Source organism: Cupressus sempervirens, chromosome 8, assembly GCF_028749045.1.
Source record: "Cupressus sempervirens isolate cs-2001-9-10 chromosome 8, ASM2874904v1, whole genome shotgun sequence".
NCBI classification, from domain to species: Eukaryota; Viridiplantae; Streptophyta; class Pinopsida; order Cupressales; family Cupressaceae; genus Cupressus; species Cupressus sempervirens.
In genome coordinates, this window is record NC_143125.1 from 299,260,803 (window position 1) to 299,287,331 (window position 26,529).

General features: G+C 36.2%; 1 protein-coding gene and 1 long non-coding RNA gene across 4 annotated transcripts in view; both read right to left on the minus strand.

The window, feature by feature from the left end:
* The window catches only part of LOC149542607 (uncharacterized), an 84,488-nt gene that overhangs the window by 4,514 nt on the left and 53,445 nt on the right, over nucleotides 1-26,529 (minus strand). The gene's annotated exons all lie outside the window — the stretch shown is intronic.
* Nucleotides 17,875-21,696, minus strand: LOC149542608 (uncharacterized). 2 transcript variants are annotated; one of them, XM_089797499.1, is made up of 7 exons: nucleotides 21,504-21,696; nucleotides 20,392-21,395; nucleotides 20,037-20,269; nucleotides 19,767-19,919; nucleotides 19,281-19,681; nucleotides 18,771-19,176; nucleotides 17,875-18,635 (listed from the first exon to the last, which is right to left on the minus strand). In XM_089797499.1, exons 2-7 carry the CDS (start codon nucleotides 21,006-21,008, stop codon nucleotides 18,052-18,054), a joined length of 2,394 nt encoding a protein of 797 aa, XP_089653625.1. In that variant the 5' UTR covers nucleotides 21,009-21,395; nucleotides 21,504-21,696; the 3' UTR covers nucleotides 17,875-18,051. The 2 variants fall into 2 exon arrangements, with proteins under 2 accessions (XP_089653625.1, XP_089653624.1); XM_089797498.1 differs by having other exon boundaries at nucleotides 20,392-21,696.

Here is a 26,529-nt window from a genome sequence, read left to right on the forward strand (position 1 = left end):
TTATTATTTTTCTTCCATATAAGAGGAAGTAGAAATGTTATGCGGATAACATATTTGCAATTGATATATGTATGTATTCTTTCCATTATGATATCTATGTGTAATAGAGTAGATATATAAGATTCTTTAAAATTTTCAACAATAAACAATCTCAATATCAAGTATAATATGGAATGCTTAATAAGGGATGCAAGTAGCACATAAGTTTCATTCAAGTAGGGCAACCCCAAGTAGGGCCAAGAGGCAGAATGGCAGGCATCATTTTGCGCTCTTGGGATTGATGGAAAGTTTAGTTACTGGTTTGAGTTTGATTCGAAATACAGGTTCGAAGAATCAGTTCACCAGTGCAGCAAAATTTTGGAAAGGGTTTTGGGTTTGTTTGGGTTTGTTCGTACAAAAACATGTAAATATTGTTTATATATATATATATATATGAAGCTTAGAAGCGTAGAGTATCATAAAATCATATGATTTGATCATTTAATCAACAAAAACACCATAGGCATAAACTTTAAACATGTAAGTTCTAATTATAGCATCATGAATCAAGATCATACCATCATATATTTCAACTTTTAAGTTCAACATCAAAGATTCAAAACTTTAAAATTAAATCATGATCCATGAATCATAACAACAAGTTCAAGTATCATTGTTTCAAATTCACAGCAAGCCCAATCACCTCTTTACATTCACTTTTTAGAGCTGCGGAACTCAAAACAATATCAAATATGTTATAAAAAAATGACTTAAAAGACATCAGTTGCCGGAAATTTGCCTAGATTCGATGCAAATTTGATTTGGGCACATCAAATTCGGCCAAGTTCGAATTTCCAAGCTCTGGGTTCGAACCACCCCCTTGCAAATGGAACTCTGCTCGAATTTGGGTCAAACTGGACCACTATTTTGAACTAGTTCAAACTTTGACGTGGCTCTGGGGGATCCGGGAAACTAAGATGGAAAAGAATAAGCTTGAGGCACCTTAAAATGGTGTTTCCAAGGGACTCATAATGAGGATAGGTTGTTAGGAAAAGTACTATAGAATCCCACATGTAAATTATAATGATGATTCAAATTCTTTTTATAACATTGTTGGTTATACATTTCTTCATCTTTTATAATGATAACTAGCCTAGTTGCAGACTCTAAATCAAGATGTAAAGTTGGCAATTACATTCCTAAATATACTTTGTACCTTATTTAGGAATTCTAGGGCAAACTGGAGTAAAGTCCCAATAGAGGGCATTACAATTGGTATCAGAGCATCTTTCCTAACATACTGTGAAAGGTGTTTGATGCAATATAGCCAAAGGGCTCAAAGGGCTTTGGAAAGAGAAACGAGGAAATTTCCATCCACTAACAATCCTACACCAGATAATGGGCAATGAATTGAGGACTTTCATGAACCACTCAAGTTCTCATGCAGCAAAATGAAAGAAATGAAAGAAAAAGACTACTTCTGCTTCAAGCCATTCAAAATATAAATAACAATAATTCTCAATCCCACAAAACAAATGGAAGGTATACCGACTACAACTACTCCAAAAATAACATCTCAACAAGGGTATTAAACGTTAGGCCATCAAGACCTACCCTTCTACCCAAGGAAGAACACAAAATTGATCTACGATCCAATTACCACTCAAATAATTATGGGGAACGAAGATATTCCCGAGACAATTTTCAAATGTCACTATGGACACTTTGAATTTTTTTACCTATCTTTTGTCTTAACCAATTCGCCTACAACACTTCAATCACGTATGAATCGTATATTCTAAAAGAAGCTAAGAAGGTTCCTACTAATATTCTTTGATGATGTCATTACCTATAGCATAACATGGGAAGAACATCATAAACATATTGAGGAAGTTCTAAACATTTTAGACAATAATCATTATATGCCAAAGCCTTCAAATGTGAATTTAGGCTAGAAGAGATCCTCTACCTTGGCCATAAAATCAATGCAGAAGGAGTGAGCCCAGACAAGGAAAAAATAAAAGCCCATCAAGGAATGGCCACAACCAAGAACTCTAACACATCTAAGAGGTTTTGTGTCTATGCAATTACTACCAATAATTTGTCACAGGATTTTCTAAATGAGTTGCCCACTCAAACACTTAACCAAAAAGGGAGCCTTTGCATGGAATTAAGGAGCAAAACAAGATTCCAAGAAAACAAAGGAGATAATGAGCTCACACCCTATCCTAGCCATTGGCAAATTTGCACTACCATTAGATTTGGAGTGTGATGCTTCTAGTGGAGGCATCAGAGTACTCATTATGTAAATAAAACAACAATACAATTTGAAAGTTGCAAACTCATTGAAACTGAGAGACATTACTCCATCTATGATAAGGATATGTTAGCCATCATCCATGCCATAACCAAGTTCAGACAATATTTATTTTGTGGGAAATTTAATGTTAAAACGGATAATAATAGCTTAGATTTCTCTTTGAATCAAAAGGATCTAAATGACATGCAACAAAATCGGGTGAGCAAGATACAAACTTACAACTTTGATATTAAGTACATGAAAGAGACAAACAATGTTGTAGAAAATGCCCTTTCATGACAACCCCACTTGAACTCCATGACAAGCATTGCAACAAACTAGAAGAATACATCATTAACAATACTGTCAAGGACCCACAACCTAATGGCATCCGAGAAGGAAATTTTCCTAATGAGGAATACAAGGTAGTAGAGCTTATTTTGTACAAGAATAGAGTTTCATGTGCGAAACTAAAAAATGAAAGACAAGATCATCAAGGAATACAATAACAATCATTTAGCTAATCATGAGGGGTATTACAAAACCTATAAGAAAATAAGGGGAAAATGCTATTGGAATGGCCTCAAGAAGGATGTCCTAGACATGTACAAGAATGTATAACTTGTCAAAGAAACATAATTGAACAAAACCACCCAATAGGTATCCTACAACCTTTACCCATTTTGAATCAAAAGGGTAAAGTATTTCAATGGACTTCATAATGGGATTACAGAAAATTGGGTAAAGGATTGTATAAATGTAATAGTGGATTGTCTCACCAAGTATGCACACTTCACATCAATATCTATGAAGTGTTATACACAATCTCCACAAATCGCCAAAGTTTTCTTTAAGGAGATTTTAGACTACATAGCCTTCCAAGAAACATTGTCAGTTATAAAGGTAGTTGATTCTGTTAGTTTTGCCCAGAAAAAAAAAAAGATAAACAACAATAAGGAAAACATAACATATACAAAATACACTGGAAGTTACCTTGGGAAAACCCTTATAAAATAAGGGAAAAACCTAGCCACAACAAATATCACTTTATTGATAGTAAAATGTTCAAAGTACAATGCCTTTTTCTTGATGTGATATATATAACACATAGAGAGACTCTTCACGTTACTACCAAAGGTCTCTTGAATTTCTCAAAACATGACTTCATTTTCACATACACATCTCTTTGTATTTCCATGCCACAATGCATGTCGATGACACGTCATTATATTTAATATTACAATTATTATCATAAATGTCCTATTCAGCTGAAGGTGACCATAATGGTATTCAGGCTTAGAGATTAAGATCTCTATTGCATCTACAATCTCCACCACTCCCTCTTAGTGAGAGAGAGATCTTTAGCTAAACATACACACAAGGCTGCAAACAAAATGTCAATAATAAATTCTAATCACATAAATCCAAAACATAATTCATGGAATCACTCAATATGAAAAACCTACAAGAATTACAATCAAATTTCACCACAGACTCGTTTGACGTGATGCTATCATAGAATCTCTCCACATGACAAACCTGTAAGAATTACAATCAACGTTCATCACGAACACATTCGACTTGATGCTATCATAGAATCTCTCGACATGACAAACCTGCAAGAATTACAATCAACTTTCATCACAAATTCACTCAACATGATGCTATCGTGGATTCTTTCAACATGCCAAACCTGCAAGAATTACAATCAACTTTCATCACGGACTTGCTCAATGTGATGTTGTCATGGAATCTCTCAACATGACAAACCAATATAGTTTACAATCGAGGATAAACAAGGGTGTTCACTATCTCCAACATTATTCAAGCTCTATATTGACAAGTTAGAAGAATGGATAAACAAGACCAATGGCAAGGGGGTACAGCTGGCCCACTTTGTGATAAGATTGCTCTTATATGCAGACGATCTCATCATACTTGCTAGAATGGCTAAAGGTGTGAAAGAACACTTGAAAGCACTAGAAAGTCTTTGCCATGAAGTGGGAGTGCAAGTGAACACTAGCAAAAACAAAGTTATGATTCTCTCGCTGAAGAAGAATAGGGGTATACAGGACGAGTTCCTATTTGAGGGTAACCCTCTTGAGATTGTGGAGAAATACAAATACTTGGGCATAGATTTTCATAACAAATCCAATTGGGATACATGTAGATCAAAAAGGATCCAAAGGGGCTGGAAGGCGTTATATTCTCTGCAGGAACGCAAAATTATGGAATTGGACAACCATGAAAACTCTTTTTGGTTTGCTGGTCACTCCGGTTATTCTATACGGATATGAAGTGTGGGGCAGTAGTATGTCCGAACAGAAATGGCGATAGATAGAAAGAATTCAAAAACACTTCATCACATGCAATCTTAAAGTCAAGACCACGGTGTCATATGAGATCTTATTGGCGTAGGTGGGTTCCTTTCCGTTAGAAGCCATTGCATTGGTCTGAATGCTAAGCTATTTAAAGAAAACTCCAAGGTCTAGAAGCACATCACTGGCCCAAGCTAGTCGTAGATGAAAAACTTGTCAGGCGAAAATGCACATGGATGAAGCAAAATGACAAATGAATGCGAAAATGGGAAATCAACATCCATACTTGCCTGAATAGCATCAAAGAAATAAAGAAGTTTGTCATGGAAAAGTTCCGCATTATTTTATGGACGAAAAACATAGTGCGGAAAAAAACTTATTACATTAAAGAATTTAACCCCACTTCTAGTCATCATGAAAAGGCCTATATAATAGCACCTATTAATTGGAAAGCAAAAATGTTGATGGTGCAACTAAGAACTAGTTCACACTGGCTGCGATGCGAAACTGGTAGATGGCAAGTTCCAAAGGAAGAGTGGGCAAACAGAACGTGTTTATTCTGTAATACGGGAGCAGTAGAGATGAAGTAGCACTTTGTCAAGGATTGCCTGGCATACAGTGACATCAAATCTGGTTATACAGAGATATTACAGAACAAGGACTTCAACTACCTATTCGAGGAAGATCAAGTGAAGAGAACAGCGGCTCTAATTATCAAACTTCAGAGAAGGAGAGAAAAGTTAACCCAAACTTTGCAGCTAGATTAGTTCCACTCCTGCCTTGAGGAGGTGATCATGTAGGTCCCATAGTCTACTTTAGCCTCGTGGACATCATTAAAATCTATCATATCAATCATCTTTCATCACAGACTCACTCAATGTGATGTTGTCATGGAATCTTTCAACATGACAAACCTACAAGAATTACAATCAACTTTCATCACAGACTTGCTCAATGTGATGCTGTCATGGAGTCTCTCAACAAGACAAGCAAGATTTACAACCAGCATTTTATCATGGATTCTCTCAACGTGATATAGTCATGGACTTTCTCACATGACTTTCAACACCCATCATGGAACCTCTCAACGTGATGACATCATGGACTCTCTCTACATGATGCTCATTATGAATCTCTCAAGTCATTACGAATCTCTCAAGTGAAAGAGTTATCAAGTTGTCCTTACAATTTTAATGATTTCACATAAATAAGAACTCATAATCAGAAAGAAAAGAAATCACAGCTGAGGCCTTTTTCCAAAAAGTCTCAAAATCTACAATACCAGAATATTAACAACATATATAAGAATGGAAGGGATTCCATAAGAACTCCCTCTCAATCAAGAACTACTTTGATCACCGTAATAAGATAGTGGAAGTAACCTCCCTCTAAGGCTGAACATCTCCCTCTGAATATGTAACATCAACACATGATCTTCATCTCGTTGCTTCCTGCAATGAAGGGAGATTATTAATAACACATAAAATTGAACTCTTATCCCAAAATAAAAACCATAATTTTACTAAGAATACTTATCTGATGTAGTATAATCTCCTTCATCATGCAGAATCAATAACCAGTATTTATATACAGGATTGTACGCACTAGAAGAAATGCATACAATTGCAACACATAGGTTCTAGCCAATAATTACTGAGGAAAATTATTCCACCAAAAATTTCATTCAATTTGGAAATTTCTTAGCTTGGTGGAATACTAATTGCTCCCAACTACCCATGTACCATAGTAACCTGACATTTCATTATCTATCAGCTGCAACTCAGAATATGGCAACAACCTCTAAACATCTCTCTTGATAACAATCACAAAGATGCTCATCCAGTGACCCTTCTAAAAAATTAAACTTAATATAAAATTGTTAAACTTACAATATAAGTTTGATACATAAATAATAACCCTGTTAAAGTGTAGCTTCAGTAGAAGTGAAGTACACTACATTTAAGTATTTAAATCTGTGATTTCATCAGAGTGATATATATATATACATATATATATATAGTTGACCATGATTATGATTATCATGAAATTACATTGGTATATTGTCTTGCAAACAATTGTATGACTAATGGACTTAACAGACCGTCAGCACTATTATATGAAGTCATGGGCACGTAGGGCCATGACTCTACGTGGCCAAAGGCCATGTAAAGTCATGTCCCTATGGGCACATGACTCCTCACCATTATTCATATAGCCGATCACTGATGTTTGAGTGATGATCAATAAACACAGCAATGCATTATTCTCCATCAGCAATACAAGCGATTTCCTAAGGATAATACAGTTGATACAGATTCAGTTCAGTTTGACAGTAAGTAATATATATTGTATTTAGAATCACAAGTATATCTATTCAAGGTCTTCAATATATATAACTGTAATCTGAATCAGATTCAGTAGCATATATGTTATACTTTTAATTCTATAACAGTATACTGAAATTATTATCTAGAAGACACAAAGAAGATATTAGTATTTCTTTTTCAAAGATCCTATAATCTTTTACATGGTATCAGAGCCATCCTTATAGAGAAATTCAATATCAGAATTGTTAAATATCAGATTCTAAAAATCTTCAACTCAAAATGGTGAATCATGTAAGATTAGATGATAGACTTGAAGGGGCTTCAAACTTTGCCTCATGGAAGATTCGAGTAATGATTATTTTATGAGAGATGGAATTAGAAGAATATATAGAGTCAAATAAACTGATACCAAAAAATGATTCAAGCAAGACAACATGGAAAAGACACAACAATAAAGCCATGAAGATTATCATAGATTCTGTAACAAATCACATTCTTCCTTCTATATCACGTCTTAAGACAGCTTTTGAGATGTTTTCTACAATTAAGAATACTTTTGAAATTGATAACACTAGTAGATTGCTAACATTAAAACAAGATCTACTATACATCAAAATCAACAATGGAGAATCAATAACATCTTATTTCTTAAGAATTTCAAAGTTGAAAGATCAACTAGCGACAATTGGAAGTCAAGTAGACAATAAAGAGCTTAGCATTATAGCCCTAAAAGGACTACCACTATCTTGGGAAACATTTATTCGTAGTCTAAGTTCTCAACCTGATCTCCCTGAGTCTGAACTACTTAAGAACAAATGTACTCAAGAAGAGTCAAGATTAGTTTCCAGAGGAATTAGTTTAAATCAAGAGGGAGACATTCAAGCCCTTCAAGCCAATACCACTAATAAAGAAAAGAAAGGGAAATTCAAACAAAATAGAAAGAAATTCAACAAAACATACAAGAATTGAGATTGGTCAAAAGTACAATGCTTCAAATGTGACAAATTTGATCACACTCATAACTTCTGCCCTGAGTGAAAGAAAATTCAAGCATCTTGAGCAGAAATCAAAGATGAAAAAGATGAAAACTTTGCATTCTATCTATCACTCTCAAGTGAATTGAACTCCAACAAGAACACTTGGATTATGGACAGTGGAGCATCACGTCATATAACAAGCTTTAGAGATAAATTGAAAGCTTTGAAGAATACTCCTCTGAAGAAGTAACCATTGGAGACAACTCTACACACCCGGTAAAAGGTATTGGATCATGTTCAATTCAACTAAATTCAGGTATTACTCTTCAACTTGAGAACTTTTTGTTTGTACTTGGCATAAAAAGAAATTTGATCTCTATCGCCGGTCTTGCTGATCAAGGGTATCGAATCACCTTTCAAGAAGATAAAGTACTATCTTGGCCAAAGAATTCCAACATCAAGAAAGCTACATCCATTGGATTTAGAGATGGAAGTTTATATAAACTTTGCAACCAACAAAACTTAGCCCTAAAAGCATCAAACTCAAATGAAATATGGCATAGAAAACTAGCTCACCTTCATTTCCATGCCTTATCAACTATAGGAAAAATTGTAACTGGGTCACCTAGTCTTAAACCTGATCATTTAGGCATTTGCAAAGGATGTACCCTAGGTAAAAACACAAAAGGTTCCTTTTCCAAAAGTGTACACAAATCTAATTATGTACTTGAACTTATTCATACTGATCTTACTATTCTAGGAGAACTTGGATTTACTTCCTTAAACAAAAGGAATCACTCGAAGTATTATCCAACTTTAAAGAATTCAAAGCCCTAGTTGAAAACTAGTCGGGGTAGAAAATCAAAACCTTGAGATTAGATAATGAAGGTGAATACATCTCAGAAATTTTTAAAGACTTTTGCGCTTCTATTAGGATTAAGAGGGAGTTTTCTGTGCCATTTAATCCTCAATGGAATGGATTCGTAGAATGGAAAAACATATCCATTATTGAATCAGCCAGAGCTATGATGCATGACCAAAATCTTCATACCTCTTTTTGGGCCAAAGCTTCTACTACTACAATTTATATTCAAAATAGATGTCCTCACTCAATATTGAAAAATACAACTCCTGAAGAAGTATTTACAGAAATGAAACTAGACTTAAACCACCTAAGAATATTTGGGTGTCCTATTTATATTCATATTCCTAAAAAAAGAAAACAAAATTAGAACCATCTAGGAAGAAGGTTATACTCATCCGATACAATGAATCAACCAAAGGTTACAGGATCTATGTCCCTAGACAAAGAACCATTAAAATCAGTAGAGACATAAAATTTGAAGAAGATATTGCCTTTAATCTTTCCAAGAACATTGATGAATCAGAATCATACTCAGAACCTACTACTAAACTAGATGAGAATCCTTCAGTAGAGAATGAGAGGGGGAATGATACTCAACATATTACACCTCTTATTCCAAATTCAAAGAATACTGAAAATCTTAACAATAAAAAGAAACCACTTTGGGCCAGAAAAGCATAAAAACCCTATCTTAACCTTGACTAAAAAGTGCTAAAGGATGTATGAATTTTCTGCTTTTTATTAGTTTGCTTGGCTTTGGTAATTTTTGAGATACATGCCTTTTTTGAAATTCTGAATTGAATGAAATTACAATAGCAGTTAACCGTAGCAAACTACGTTACTATCCAAATTTTATTGAAACATAAACAATAGCTATGATAGCTGATTCCCAAAATATAAATTCATACTAAAGGAACCTGTTATTCACTCCAAATTGCAACTATCAACAACTCCAGCATTTGATGCCTGATTTAGGTCCAAACTCCCAGCGTTGTATGACCAATCACATTCAACCGGGCTGATCCAAGACTCACGCAAGCTGGAAAATTAAATTTACTGCCCCTACGTGACCTATTTGCTTGCCACGATTTTGTCCATAAACAACACTGCTCCAGCAATAATCATTTGCATTTTGATATGGAGAATTTCACACCCAAACTTATCAATGATGGGACCTTAGATTTAGATGCACCCTTTCAGATTAAATTCCAGACTCCTTATACAGCTAACGGCAGGTCTGGAAATGATTTTCAGATTATTTGTAAACCATCCAACAGAAATGCAATCCCCAAACCTTGGATGAAGCTGTAGTTGATATTGAAATGTGAATTGCTACATCTAGAAGCCAAATGTCAACCTCCAAACCAGATTCGAATTCTAGTTTGCAGCAACATAGTGAAATGGGAAATTCTTCAAACTCTCTCCACAATTCAGACAAGTCTCACAAACGCCAATCTACATGATGAACAGTAGGAGATATGCAAAATGTTATACACAGCAGCAATTTGCAAGCCAACCCTCAATGCAATTCTCAAAACTCTCTGAAAAATTCTCACAACAGATCCTATACAGACCCTAGCAAATAATCTTCCTTCAAATCACACCACAAAATGAATCTCTCCTTAGATACAGTGAAAGTAAGGAGAATTGGTAAAGTACTTAGAGCTTGATCCACAATACCTCAATTGTGGAATCAGCACACAACTCAAAATCAAACCCTTATACCTTAGCAAGGGATTGAAAATCAGAATCTTAGAAAAAGCCACAAAGGCATCAAAAGCAAATAAATTATACAAGCTTGCTTTTTCCAATGAAATGAGCTCTCATTTATAATCCTTCGTTGGCCAAAGTTTCCTAAAAAACTCCACTTCAAAAATTGTGAAAGTTTCCCAAAAGAACTCAACACTAAAAACTTTTCAACACACTTTTTAGAATGTCAATGTTATTATTATAATAATTTAAACATTATTATAATAATGCAGTTTAATAATAAATAAAAGCTCGTGCAATTATTAACTTAATTTACCGCATGTGACAACCAACTGCCGAAGCCACCCCCTGCACTGCCAAAATTAGCAACCGCCAAAATAGACCTACTAAAAATAGTAAATCTATAGTTGGGACCCCCCAAAACACCCTATCAGCTCACAAGGGTCACTATGATGAGCTAACTCCATCAACTATGTAGACCTGCCAAAAACAGGAACACTACAAAAAATGATAGAAGAAAATTATATAGAACTTGAGGAAGTAGTTAGAGAAAACAAGAGAACAAAAAATCATTCATGCTATGTAGCACCACTCTCTGAACTCATCAAAACAAAGCCTACAAATGTCGAAGAAGCTTTATCAAGAAAATCTTGGAAAGATGCAATGATTAAAGAATATCAATCAATACTAAAAAATGATGTGTGGGATGTTGTACCCAAACCGAAGAATAAATCAGTTGTCTCTTCTAAATGGCTATACAAAATCAAACATGTGCCTAATAGCAACATTGAAAAATACAAAGCTAGATTTGTAGCTCACGGATTCTCACAGAAGGAAGGAATTGATTATGAAGAAAAAATTTCTCCAGTCGCCCAGTATACATCTGTTAGGACTATCATAGCAATTGTAGCATCCAAAGGGTGGAAGATACATCAAATGGATGTCAAAACAACATTCTTAAATGGTGAAATTGAAGAAGTATATATTGAGCAACCAGAAGGATTAATCCCTCATGACAAAAATTCTTATGTATGTAAATTAAAGAAAGCACTATATGGCCTTAAACAAGCACCCAGAGCATGGTTCGAAAGAATAGACAACTATCTCACAAAATTAGGGTATTCCAAGAATGAAGTTGATCCTAACATATACTTCAAAATAAATGGAGATGATATGATTATACTAGTATTATATATTGATGACTTGCTAATAATAGGTGAAGAACATCTAATAGCTAAATGCAAATAGGAACTAACAACAGAATTTGGTATGAAAGACCTAGGACTTCTTCATTACTTCCTAAGCCTAGAAGTTTGGCAAAAGGAGAACTACATTTTCTTAAATCAAGGAAAATACACAGTTGATATTTTAACTAAGTTTGGAATATGTATTGTAAACCAGTAACTACCCCAATGGAAACTAATCTACATAAACTGAAGAATGACGGATTTGAATATGAACGTACTGATCCTACTTACTACAGGCAAATCATTGGATCACTAATGTACTTGGTTAATACTCATCCTGATATCTGTTATGCAACTAATACTTTAAGTCAATTCATGTGTGAACCAAAGAATATACATCTTATAGCAGCTAAGTACATCTTACGATACCTAAGAGGTTCAATTAATATGGGGCTCAAATATGATCAAGTTGAAATCAATCTTCATGGGTATTCTGATTCTGATTGGGCAAGCAGCTCTACTGAATGTAAGAGTACCATAGGATGTTGTTTCAGTCTTGGATCTACAGTGATTTCTTGGTTCAGCAAAAAACAATCTTCAATCGCCTTAAGCTCCATTGAAGCAAAATATATAGCCTCGTCCATGGGAGCCAAAGAAGCAGTATGGTTGCAAAAGTTGCTAGTTCGGTTGTTCAAGAAACCCTTAAAGCCAACTATCATCCACTGCAATAATCAAAGTTGTGTCAAGCTTTCGGCAAATCCAGTTTTCTACAATCGATCTAAGCATATTGAGATACCTTATCATTATATTAGGGATATAGTAGATCAAGATGTTATTAAACTAAATTACATAAGTGCAAATGAGCAAACAACGAATGTTCTTACCAAACCTCTTGCCAAGGTTAAATTGGAATATTTCAGAGGAAAACTTGGTATGATCAAATCATAATTTTGAATATTGAACTTAAGTTTCAATTTTATGTGTGTTTATGCTTCTAATTCAATAGTTGCATCAGATATGTAATGAAAGGTGAAGATCTTTCATAGACATATGTATTCAAAAGGTAATCATTGTAAGGTGACAATCATACAAATGATAGGCCTATTATCATGACAATATGTTTGTGATCACAGTTATTTGGCAAGTCACTATTTCAAAGTGTTATAGTCAGATAATTTGTTCTTTGATTGGATATCATTGATGTTGATATCACGTTAGAGCCCATAAGAAATTTTGATATTTCACTTCTCCCTCACTAAGAAGGAGTGTTAAAGTGTAGCTTGAGTAGAAGTGAAGTACACTACATTTAAGTATTTAAATCTGTGATTTCATCAGTCATATACACACACACACACACACACACACACACACACACACACACACACATATATATATAGTTGACTATGATTATGTGTTTACTAATTATCATGAAATTACATTGGTATATTGTCTTGCAAATGATTGTATTACTTATGGATTTAACAAACCATCAGCACTATTATATGAATTCATAGGCCCATAGGGCCATGGCCACGTAGTCATGTCCCTACGGGAACATGACTCCTCACCATTATTCATATAGCCGATCGCTGATGTTTGAGTGATGATCAATAAACATGACAATGCATTATTCTCCATCAGCAATACAAGCAATTTCCTAAGGATAATACAGTTGATACAGATTCAGGTCAGTTTGACAGTAAGTAATATATATTGTATTTAGAATCACAAGTATATCTGTTCAAGGTCTTCAATATATATAACTGTAATCTGAATCAGATTCAGTAACATATATGTTATGCTAGTAATTCTATATCAGTATACCGAAATTATTATCTAAAAGACACAAAGAAGGTATTAGTATTTCTTTATCAAAGATCCTATAATCTTTTAAAAACCCACAGAGAATAAACTATCTGCTACACTAACATATATGTAGACCATATATAATAATAAAAACTACAACCTGATCACACTTTTTTCTACAAAAGAAAACAATCACCATTACACTTACCTGATATTTCATACAAAACAACAACTGCATCCATGCTTTTGTCTTTGATCAAAATAAAACTTATGAATGTTAGGAAATCCAGGACGATACTAGCTACATAGTGAAGTCGGATTCATCTGTGTTGCACAAGTATCTTGGGTTATTTGGCAATCTTGCATCAACCAAAATCATTTCCATGTATTTGTTCTTGTATGTTGTTCATGGAATGGCCTTTGTTGTTTGTGGTATTTCTTTCCGTGCAGGTTTGTACCTAATGAGGACCTATCACGGATTCTTATCCTATGTTCGTGGAATCTAATTTCATCATATATGGGAGTTATACTCTATCTTTACTTGAGGCATGTTCTTTTTTGGCAGCCCAAGTTACGTGTAGTGTTTGGCTTCCATGAGGTTTTTGTGTTATCAAGGTTTTTTGTGGCCTTGGAGATCTCTTCTTGGATCACCTGTGGACCTATCTTTGTCCCCACAAATGTTATTTTGATTAAATGTTTGGTCTCTAATTTCTCCTTCGGGGCAGGACCATTATTTTGTAATAATTTGCCTGACAGGCCGACTTGTGGTCTTGCTGGCTATATATTTAAGATCTAGGATTAGAGTAAATAGTGATTAAGTTGGATAGAAGATAGACATTCCAAATTTGGCTCTATAGACTTGAGCTTCTAAGCTCATTGATAGTAATTTGAATGTTTATGGCTGCAACAAGGTAGGCCTTATTCCTGGCATGTTGAAACTAGATTGTCTCATCATATCTCCATATGGAATCAATATATATTTTGTGGTATCTCTCATTATTGTGTTAGCTTCCGTGTGTATACTCTAGCAGAGTGGTTGGTCAGTGATCTCGGTTCATTTCCCCATCCTACCTTGTGTCAGTCTGTCAGGATATTGTTGTTGTTTGTAGACTCATTGGCACTAATGACCATTCACGCATATTTATGGGCTATCTCCTTCTTACCATTTAACCTTTCCATCTTTGTTCTTCTCGTTCACACTCACACTAATGTTCCCATACTTTTCCTCGACCTCCCCAGCATATATCTTTAAGTTATAATGGATCCAAAGCCCCTTTTGATCTGCCCTATTCTTGTTCTTCCTGTTGTTGAGGTACTCAATTGAGTCCGGTACGATAGGATGAGACATTAGAAGGGTTTGAAAGGTTTATTAAGGAGTTTAGCCATCAAGAATGAATAGTTCTTTTCCAATAGACTTTGTTACCAATTTGGAGAAGGGTGAACGGGCTCCAAGCGTGTTTTCAAACATCATGCATATGATGCCCGAGCAGTTACATCAATAATGATGGATTCCTTCAATGGATACAATAGATTCCAAAAATCATCTAAAATTTTTTCCACAATTGATTTCACCAATATATGATGCTCTATGATCAGTTCTGAAGCAAACTGAAGTAAAACTCCAACTTACGATGCTAGCCAAAATTGAAATGAACCGATGCATGCACAACAAGTTGCTAAAAATGGTTATTGCGTCTGATTTTGTTGTTGCAAGCCGAAACTCATGCAGAAGGGGAAACCATGGTGGAGTCAAGTGGACCAAATAAGAGTGGATACACACCTCTCGAACATCAATGGAAGTTGCTTCCCGTCAATTTCAGCGATTCTCCTATTTCCGAAACTGTTGAGCAAGCTATTTCGATATAACTCCCAGCCCGACAATAACCAAGTTGCAAGAATAATCCTTCATATTGATTGCCAATGAAAAAAAATAGGAAAGCAAGCGTTGAAGGAAAAGCTCAATCAACACAGATACACATAAAATGAATCGATAACTGTTACACTTGAATCCTAATCGTCCTCAACAGTCATTAAACAAAAGATTATGGAACTGACATATAATAAATACAAACACAAAATCGATTCAATATAAAGAATTTATGACCAACGCTTGAAACTGTTGAAGGAAGTATTGAAGACACATAGTGGAAAGCATATTAAATTTGAATAGAATAATACAAAACAATATTATGCACTTCAACATCACAAAAATGTGTGACAGCAGTTACTAAAGGAAGAGCGACCCTACCAGACTTATTTCTGAACAGAACGGACCCTAATTTCATAAACGCATGCAATGGGGGTGAACATGGATGAGAAAATAAAGGCCCTTGGAGAAGGCCTTACCTCCACAATATTACAAAACATAAGGAGCATCGATGACAAAATCACTAGCCTCCTTACGATGCCAAGGCAAGACACCCAGAAAAGAAATATGAATTTGCACATTATTGCAAAAGTCTAGATTTTAATCACAATATGCTACCGATAATAATATTCAAAGTGTACGCTCATACTACACAAACATAAATGTCGAGACTAAGGCTCTATAGCCAAATATTGACTTCTAAGATGCTACAAATGTCATACAACAACAATTATAGACACTCAATTCAATATTTGCAAATAATTGAACAGATGCAAATATATTGCAACTTGAACTTTCAATCTCCAAATACAAGCTCCACAATAATGCAAATAAATGCAGAACATGAGCCTCCAAGAGTGAGAATCTACTCGTAGCCTCTCAGAACATTGCTACTCCTATATTGCTGTCATAACCTGGCTCTAATACCATGTTAGATTTTTTCTAGAAAATAAAGATAAACAATAATAAGGAAAACATAACAAATACAAAATACACCGGAAGTTACCTTAGGAAATCCCCTCTAAAATGATGGGAAAAACCGAACCACACAACAAAATATCAATTTATTGATAATAAAATGTTCAAGTGTGGAATGCCTTTCGCTTGATGCGATATATATATAACACAGAGAGATTCTTCACATTACAATCGAAGGTCTCTTGAATTTCCCAAAACATGACTTTGTAATGATCCCATCTTTTGGCCTTCACGTTCTTTTAGCAGTTGACCAAGTGTGTGTGCGTTAGCCTTGTTCTACATGGTCTTGAGGGCTAACGAAGGGTTTAATGGGATCTTGGAGTGTTTTGGCCTAGTCATTTCCAGTTTGGGCCAAAACGAAGTTGATTTACTTAGTTTCAGGCATACTATTTTTAGTAAGTCGGCAGGACACAGTGCAGGTCAATTTTGGTGATTGGATTCGATACTCCTCGATGAGAGCTTTCCGATGAGCTATCACTCGCATTATTTGGAGTTCGATTGCTAATACATTTTAATGCCTGAAGTTTTATTAAAGTAACGTCTAATTTAATTGTAAAATATTAAAGTGTTACTTTAATATTTATTTTATGGTGATGTGTACCCAAGGGAGACATAAGGGGTATTTTAATATATGTTTTATATATTACATATCTTTTATCCCACATTGCCCATATGAGTTGAGCGGACCCTTGGAAATAGAATAAAAGGAAGCATTTGTGGCTTCATTAGGCAAGTTGAATATGAGAAGAAATTGGTGTGTGAGTTGCAGCTCCGTTCTTGGCATTTGAGGATGTCTATCCTCTCTTGTAACATTCTAGACGTCATTCCCTTGGGGTTTGGCCTTTGGAATTCTTTGTTATTGGCTTCATTATCAGGCAGTTTAGTTGCATTTTCGGCTACAGGCAGATTTGGTATTTTGCTCATATCTTCTTCACTACTTGTCTGAGGCTTATGCCGCTTTGAGGGAATGGTATTATGAAGGTAGTGGACTGATTGAAGGACAAAGTATTGTAGCAGCAAGTTCGAAAGCATGGGCTGGAGTATTATGTCAATACTGCTGAAGTAATTAGTGAGTTGATAAATCTGCCATGTATTTGGTTTTATGAATTCTGAAAATAACATTTTATTAGCAGCCATTCATTTCCACTTTGCATATTATTGTAGTTTCTTTCTTGTTTATGTTGTATGATACCAATTCCATGCACGAAACACAACAAACAAATAAACGTTTGATTTCCAGAGTTATAAGGAGTTTTAAGAAGTTGAATGCAAACCAAAGTAACAAGAATCGGAATCGGATCGGAATCGGCAAGGCCGAATCGAATCGTGAATCGGCAATGAATCGGCAATGAATCGGCAAATTTGAAAAAACCCTTTAAATTTAAAGATTTTAACAATTTAAAACTTATTTCATGCACCCTTTATTGAATATAACTTAAACACACTATAACATCATCAAATAGAAGTTAAAACTTAACATACATAAACATGGAACATAAAATCCATCACATATGTAACTATGTTATCTAAAATGTAAATTGTAGGCTAGCTGAAGTAAATAGAAATCAAATGATCACAATGATTTAAATCATAGAATGTATGTAAGATGATCCATAAGACATCAAATCATAAATGTATGTAAGAATCTAAGATGAAGATCCATGAAAGTTTGAAACATATGTCTATCAATGATTCAGTATCAATATTTGTAAACAAAATATAAAAACAAGGCTCCAGCTCAAGCCTCAGACTCATAGTCATCATCATCATCCTCAACATCATCCTGAAGCTCGGCTGCAGCCTCAGCCTCAGCCTCTGAGTATCCAGTCTGCCTAGTAGCAAGGCGTCTAATGTAGGTCCTAGAGGACTGCCGAGCCATATCTCCCGCATGTAAGATGGGCTCATGAACGTCGCTAGGGCCTGTGCCTGTGCGTGCATGTGTGCGTCTACCAATGCCTGAAGAACGTGCTCTAGCTGCCTCAGCCTCTATATCCACCTGGTCAACCCACACACGGTCTTCCTCAGTGAAGACTGGATCCACAACCTCTGTGAGCCACTCCGATTCTGGATCAATCTCCTCTAGAATGATTGGAGAGGAGTCAGTGCCCAAAATCTGTCTGATCCTAAGACGGAGGTTGCAATGAACAAAGACAATATCATTCAACTTCTGCACTGTCAACCTGTTTCTCCTCTTCGAATGGATGTGCTCGAACATGGACCAACTGCGCTCACATCCAGAAGCGCTGCTTGGCTGACTCAGAATATGAATGGCAATTTTTTGAAGTTTTGGGGTTGTGGCCCCAAACATTTGCCACCATCTATCTGCAATAAGGGAAAAATTGAAAATAGAAACAATTAGTCTCATTTACAAATTACAAGTTAACTCTAAAATTACATAATCAACTTTAAGATTAGAATCTAGATTCATGAACATTGAATATATTATTTAATTTTTACCTGGCTGTAGTGTTGTCTGAGCATTTATGGCCATCCTGCTAGAGAAAAGTGGCCCCTCTTTATTGTTGAACTGGTCTAGCTCAACAATCGCAGCAGCGCTATCTTCATCGCTACTCAACCTCTGAATCACTGTGTATAAGCCAGTGAGAACCTCCGCATCCGCCTTGAACTCAGGACGGAAACGATATGCCGGATTCAGAAAGTAAGCTGCTGCATGGATGGGTCGATGGAGCTGATTCTGCCATCTCCTATCGATGATGTCCCAAATAGGGCCATACCTCTCCTGCACTCCTGCATATTGGGCTCTGATGGCCTCCTTGGCCCTATCCATGCCCTCATAAATGTAGCCCATAGAGGGCTTCTCCCCATCAGCAGTTCGTAGCAAAGCTACAAGGGGCTCAGTGACCTACATATAAAGTAAAACAAAAAACTTGAGTCAAAACTTAAATATAAAATAATATAACTTAAAGTAAAAGTAAAATACTAAATGTTAAATTGCAATAAATTTACCTGCAGGATTTCTCTAGCGGGTTTCCAAAAACCATCCTCATCAAATATGCAATCCGCCACATCTATCCCTACAGTGGTCGTAGCATAGGAAGAGGAAATCCACTCCCGCCCAACAAACATGCTCCTCAATTCATCCCTTGATGTCAACAAGGACTGCAAGGTGATGAAATTCGAGGCAAACCTCGTGATACCTGGGCGAGCTAACTCTTTTCCTTCTGTGTACTTCCTCATTGTGCTAAGGACAAATGAATGATTATAAATGAATTTGCATATGTTTTTTGCCCTTTCCACACATGACTTGACAAACTCAAGTTTGCCAATTTCCTCCAACATGAGGTCAATGCAATGTGCCGCACAAGGGGACCAAAATATGGTGGAGTGCCTCTCCATCAAAAGTTTACCTACAACAATTTTAAGTCAATTAGAAATTCAAATTTCAAAATTCAAATAAATTTATTTTCAAAACTTGAAAAGTTAAAAGTTTACCTGCAGCAACATAACTTGCTGCATTATCCGTCACCACCTGGATCACATTTTGTTCTTCCACCTCTGCTATGACTTCCTCAATAGCCTCACATAAGTATGTGGCATTTTTTACATGTGCGGAAGCATCAATGGATTTGATGAACATGGTATATCCTACAAGTAACAAAACAACGAATTAGAATATTAAAATTAAATGGATCATCAACAAATTAGCATTCAACAAATCAAAATTTACAATTATGTATGTAGGAAAGTAGAATGATCAATTACCTCCACAGGATACAAGAAAATTGAGGAGTGTTCTATTCCTCCTATCTGTCCAACCATCAGTCATGATGGTGCAACCCTTTGCAATCCACTCCTTTCGGTTCTCCTCGAGCTCAGCCCTCATGTCCTCTACCATCTCATCCAAGAGGTATCCGCTCAACTCAGCCTCAGTTGGGACTTTAAACCCCGGACCACAAATAGCAACCGCGTCTATCATGTTCTGCCAATAAGGAGCCCTGTCACAAATAAAAATTTAGATGTCAAAGACTCAAATTATAAAACAAGTAAATATAATTAAAGTTTTACTTTTACTTTTAATTTTAACTTTAAAGAAAACAACGAAAAAAGAATCAATTACCTGGCTGCAATAAATGGAATGTTGCAAAAGTACCAAAATTTGCATATCTCCTTTCTGGCAGCATCATGAATTTCCTTGTTCAAACCCATGCCCTCAAGCGTGGGTTGGGAACCAGGAGTAGTGCGGGGCACAAAGTAACTATCCATTCTATTTTTCCGCACTCTAGGCTGCAATAGGTTGGTGTGGGACTCTGTCTCAGTATGTGACCGACTAGCACCAGCACGAGCAGAAGAACTAGGATAAAAAGGAGGCCTAGAAGAACCCTCTCCAACACAACCTACAGATGCAGAAGCTAATGCAGATGCAGATGTGGATGCGGCTGCAGATGCAGATGCGGGAACATGGGAGCCAATACCCCTTAACCCTTCAAGTTGCATTTTCCTATTGGCTTTGTCTTTTTCAATTTTTTCTAATGCCATTAAGCAAGTGCGTTTTGCCTCAGGAGTTTGGTGAGTGCAAATTGTAACATCGTGTCCAGGTATAGCAGCAATGTGGTATTTCAATCTATAAATACCCCCAGAAGTTATTTTTTCTTTACAAAAAATACATTTTGTTTGATATTTGGTTCTTCCAGGAAACTCTTCGTTATATTTCCAACATTCATCTTTTCTACCCATTGCGAATTTGCAAAAAATGAAAGCAAAGGCTGCTGCAATAAAAATTTATATGTAAAATATCAAAGTTTGAAGCTAATAAAAGCTACAAAACAACAAACCCTAGTTTGCAACTTAGTAAAAATAAAGAACATTCAAGATCTAAACTAAAAATCTTGAAAACTATAAAAATTTAACAAAAAATGCATAATACACTAACATGCAAAAAAAAAAAAGAGCACTTACCTCTTGCAAATGAGTTGAGGAGTGTTGAGATTGGCTCCCTAATGCTCCCAATGCAATTGATGGCCTCCCCAAATGGATTGCTGATCTCTTTTGTGCTCTTTCTTCTTGCCGGTTAGAAACCTATGGCTTTTCTTTTCTCTTCTTCTCTCTCACTTTTCCTCTCTTCTACTCATGTTGAATAAATAGAAGGCCCTTTAGGGTTATAACAAAGAGAAATGGTCAAAAACAAAGTAAAAAAACCAAGCAATTTTTTAAAATTTTACAACTCTATACTTTATTGGCCGCGGGCGATTCCTGCCGATTTTTCTAGGCGATTCATGCGATTTTTTGCCTGAATCGCCTGAATCGGCGATTCAGGCGATTCACTTGAAGAAATCGGCAATGGCGATTTCCGACTCCAAAAAAATCGCCATTGCTGAATCTAATCGCCGAATCGCCGATTCAGGCGATTTTATGGCGATTCTCGTTACTCTGATGCAAACTGTTTGACATAATTCCTTTCAGCAATTTGGTTTAGTTTTTTGGGACATCCAGGGGTGTCCATTACAGTGGTATCAGAGCTATAAGTCCTGCCATCCTGTGGAGATCATATTGATAGCTAGATAAAGATGTATATTAGTCCAGATCAAGATGTGATGTTCAGACAGTTATTGGGTACATTAGAGAAGGGGCAACATGTGCAACAGGAGCAGAATAGGCGAATGGATATGATGTTGCAGCTTATGGCTAGACAGATGGGCATCAACATTGATGATTTGTATGTTGCTCCAGAGCAAAAGGTAGTCGATTTCTCAGGTGGGATTGAGACACGTATAGAGCCAGCCAGCGATGATGTTGGTGATGTGGGCATTTCGGCAGAGTCAGTAGAGACATGCGTGCAAAGTCAGGAGACCACATATGAAGCCTTGTCAGGGGATGATGATGTAGCAATAGTGGAATTAGGAGAATGCGAGGATACTATCATATCAGCAGCCACTTCTATGTCAGCTGAAGCATCCAATGAGGAGTTTAATGGTATAAATGCAGTGGTTGATGTATTTTCAAATGAAGCCACACATGTTAATGATTATGAGTTTTCATCAACTACAAATTCAGTTCAGTTTTCTGTTGCAGCAGTTAATGTTGTTCCTATGTCCATATATTTCGATGCGGCAACACCTATTGTTGATACAGTTAGCATGAGTACATATGGTTCACCTACAACTACATCTTTTTCAATGCATGATGGTGATAATATGCATTCCAGTCCAATATATATTATGTGGATGGATAAAGGGAAGAAGACGTTTCATAGATCTTCTATGGAGTTGCCTTATGGTGACATTTTGACTTCATCAGCACAAGGTTTGAATGCTAGGCTACCAGGGTTGGTCCTGATGATGCGGATTTGCAGTTGGTTTAACTTCCATATGGATATCACCTATTGGGATCCAGGTGGAGGTTGGAGTCCATTATGTTACTTAATTGCTTGAGGACAAGCAATTTCAAGGAGGGCGGATTTGTAATGATCCCATCTTTTGGCCTTCACGTTCTTTTAGCAGTTGATCAAGTGTGTGTGCGTTAGCCTTGTTCTACATGGTCTTGAGGGCTAACGAAGGGTTTAATGGGATCCTGGAGTGTTTTGGCCTAGTCATTTCCAGTTTGGGCCAAAACGAAGTTGATTTACTTAGTTTCAGGCATACTATTTTTAGTAAGTCGGCAGGACACAGTGCAGGTCAATTTTGGTGATTGGATTCGATACTCCTCGATGAGAGCTTTCCGATGAGCTATCACTCGCATTATTCGGAGTTCGATTGCTAATACATTTTAATGCTTGAAGTTTTATTAAAGTAACGTCTAATTTAATTGTAAAATATTAAAGTGTTACTTTAATATTTATTTTATGGTGATGTGTACCCAAGGGAGACATAAGGGGTATTTTAATATATGTTTTATATATTACATATCTTTTATCCCACATTGCCCATATGAGTTGAGCGGACCCTTGGAAATAGAATAAAAGGAAGCATTTGTGGCTTCATTAGGCAGGTTGAATATGAGAAGAAATTGGTGTGTGAGTTGCAGCTCCGTTCTTGGCATTTGAGGACGTCTATCCTCTCTTGTAACATTCTAGACGTCATTCCCTTGGGGTTTGGCCTTTGGAATTCTTTATTATTGGCTTCATTATCAGGCAGTTTAGTTGCATTTTCGGCTACAGGCAGATTTGGTATTTTGCTCATATCTTCTTCACTACTTGTCTGACGCTTATGCCGCTTTGAGGGAATGGTATTATGAAGGTAGTGGACTGATTGAAGGACAAAGTATTGTAGCAGCAAGTTCGAAAGCATGGGCTGGAGTATTATGTCAATACTGCTGAAGTAATTAGTGAGTTGATAAATCTGCCATGTATTTGGTTTTATGAATTCTGAAAATAACATTTTATTAGCAGCCATTCATTTCCACTTTGCATATTATTGTAATTTATTTCTTGTTTATGTTGTACGATACCAATTCCATGCACGAAACACAACAAACAAATAAACGTTTGATTTTCGGAGTTATAAGGGGTTTTAAGAAGTTGAATGCAAACTGTTTGACATAATTCCTTTCAGCAATTTGGTTTAGTTTTTTGGGACATCCAGGGGTGTCCATTACAGACTTCATTTTCAAATACACATCTCTTCATATTTTCATGCCACAATGCATGTCAAATGACACGTCATTATATTTATCATTAAAATTATTATCATAAATGTCTTCTTCAGTTGAAGGTGACCATAACAATATTTACACCTAGAGATAGAGATCTCTATCGCAGTGACTATCTCCAACAGATTCCTTATCTTATTCTAGCAAGAACTCCTCCATCTTGAAGGATTCAAACTTACACCTAATACAAGTAATTGCCCTCGAACAGATGGAGAAAAGGAGATTGTTAACAAGTAGATGAAAGGATAGCTAAGAAATCATGTCATAGGCCAACAAAATGCATGGAAAAACGGTTGCAATTGGGTGCGTATTGTTATAATACCACCCACCACATGTCACTCTGAAATAGCCCATCCATGACATTATATGAATGTAAGACGACCTCTTTTAGAAGTTTGATTCTCCAAGAAAGTTGCATATTAAGAGCCAAGAACTTCATCCAACAAAGTATGGACATCATGAACACACTCAAGGACAATCTGCATCAAGCACATAACCAACAATAGATTTATGCCAATCAAAACTAAACTGATAGAACCTTTGAAGTTGGGGACCTAGCTTTATAACTACAACCATACAAGCAATCTTCAATCAAGGTTAGCAAAGCATAAAAGCTCAAGCCCCACTTTTACACGCTATACAAGATCTTGAGAAGGATGGGTGAAGTAGCCTACAAGTTGAAATTGCCAAAGAACAGAAGAATTTATAATGTATTTCATTCATCCCAACTCAAAAAAGTGTTAGGGCAACATGTTACCCCCTATGTGGAACTAACCCCACTTTATGACAAAGGGAAACTAATTTTGGAACCACAAACCACTCTCAATGTTTGGGAAAAGAGACTAAAGAAAAAGGTTATTTCTGATTTTTTGGTAAAGTGGAAAGGCCTACCCATAGAAGATGCTATAAAGAAATCTTAGAAAGGATAGATTGTCATATTGATGCAGAAGCATCCTGGGTTGTCCTGTAATCCTACTCATTTGTTCATTCTGGCAATTTTAACTGAGTTCCAGCAGTGTTAACCGAGTTGTCCATTGTTAACCGAGTTCTAGCAGTGTTGACCGAGTTGCTACAGTGTTAACCGAGTTGTTCAGTGTTGACCGAGTGTTCCTTGATGCACCGAGTGAACCTATTATTTTACCGATGCTCGGGTCCTTTGACCGAGTCTATCTATGATTGGTTCTTAATTTGAGCCGACTTATGTATTTAATTTGGATCATGAATTTAATGATAGGATCTTGTCTTGGGATGAGTGTAGACCATTTTAAGGTCAGCCTTTCTATTATGTAATAATTTAAAATCTTTTGTAAGCCGTTTTGGCAAGTATAAGTAGAGGTATTTGGTTTAGTTTAGGGTAGAGACAGAGAGTTCAAAGTAGATGTTTCTGGAATTGCGAATTTGAAGTTGGATTATAGATCTTAAAGTTATATTTTGTATCTGGTCATAACTCAGAAAGCCTTACAACTAGGCATGTATGCTAATAACTTGATGAATCAATAAAAGCGTTTTGTCATCTCTCCTTGGTGTTGTTCTCGGTGTTTTTGCTTCTGTTATGTTTGCTCAGCAAGGTGGTTGGATAGTTAGGAGTGCCTTTGGCCTTAGCTCTTCAATTTCCTCCCTGCACCAGGTGGTATCAAAGCTTGAGGTTCATCCTTGTGGAGATTGGATCGTATAGAATCCTAAGTTGAATTTGGTTGTAGGGTGGCAGATCTGCGGATTTGACCTATAACTTGCAGAGGGTTACAATCTTGCAAGAACCTATTTGTAAAGATGGTTTGAGGCAGAAGAAATGCTAACACTACTATTATAGACATGTTGAGACAAATTGCAGCTAGATTAGATGTTGTGGAGACAGCCCAGAGGAGAGCACATCTTAACGATGTGAATGATGATGAAGCAATGGCACCAAACCCTAATCCAAAACTTGAGAAAGATCAAGATGAGGAAAGATTGTTGAGAGTGTTGTCTAGGGCACATTCAAAGCCCATTGTAGAAGTTGTTCCTTATAATGAAAAATTGGACACTAATGTTGTGTTGGATTGGATCTCTGATATGGGAGGGTTCTTTGAGTTTGAAAACACTCCTAATAATAGGAAGGTGAAAATTGCAATCACTAGGTTGAAAGGTCATGTCTTACTATGGTGGGAGCATTTGCAAACTGATAGACAAAGGAGAGGAAAGGAGAAGATCATGACTTGGCTGAAAATGGTGAACGAAGTGAAGAAGAGTTACTTCCTATCAATTACCAAGTTAGCTTGTTGAGGAAGATGCAAAATTTGAGACAAAAGGACATGACTGTGAAGGAGTACACTGAGGAATCCTGTAGATTGGACATCAGATCTAGACATGTGGATGATGAGGTTGAGCAAGTCGTAAGGTATCCAAATGGATTGAGCTCTGGAATTTAAGATGAGATAAGTTTTGTGAAACTGGAAAGTGTGGAAGAAGCCTATCAATATGCCTTGAAAGCTAAGGAGATCTTGACAAAGAAGCATGAACAAAGACAAAGAAATAAAGGTGGTAAATTATAAAGAGGCAGAGGTAGATCTTATGGAGAAGGTGGCAAGTCTGACAATTTTGTGCAAGATAAGGGCAGATCTAAATGGAAAAA

Bases quoted from the DNA above. Each gene is read 5' to 3' on its own strand.
- LOC149542608 (XM_089797499.1), bottom strand. From the start codon at position 21,008: ATGGGTAGAAAAGATGAATGTTGGAAATATAACGAAGAGTTTCCTGGA. The intron at 19,920-20,036 runs GTAATTGATCAT...TGTTACTTGTAG, and splicing joins TTTTCTTGTATCCTGTGGAG to GATATACCATGTTCATCAAA. The intron at 19,682-19,766 runs GTAAACTTTTAA...AAATTGTTGTAG, and splicing joins AGCAAGTTATGTTGCTGCAG to GTAAACTTTTGATGGAGAGG.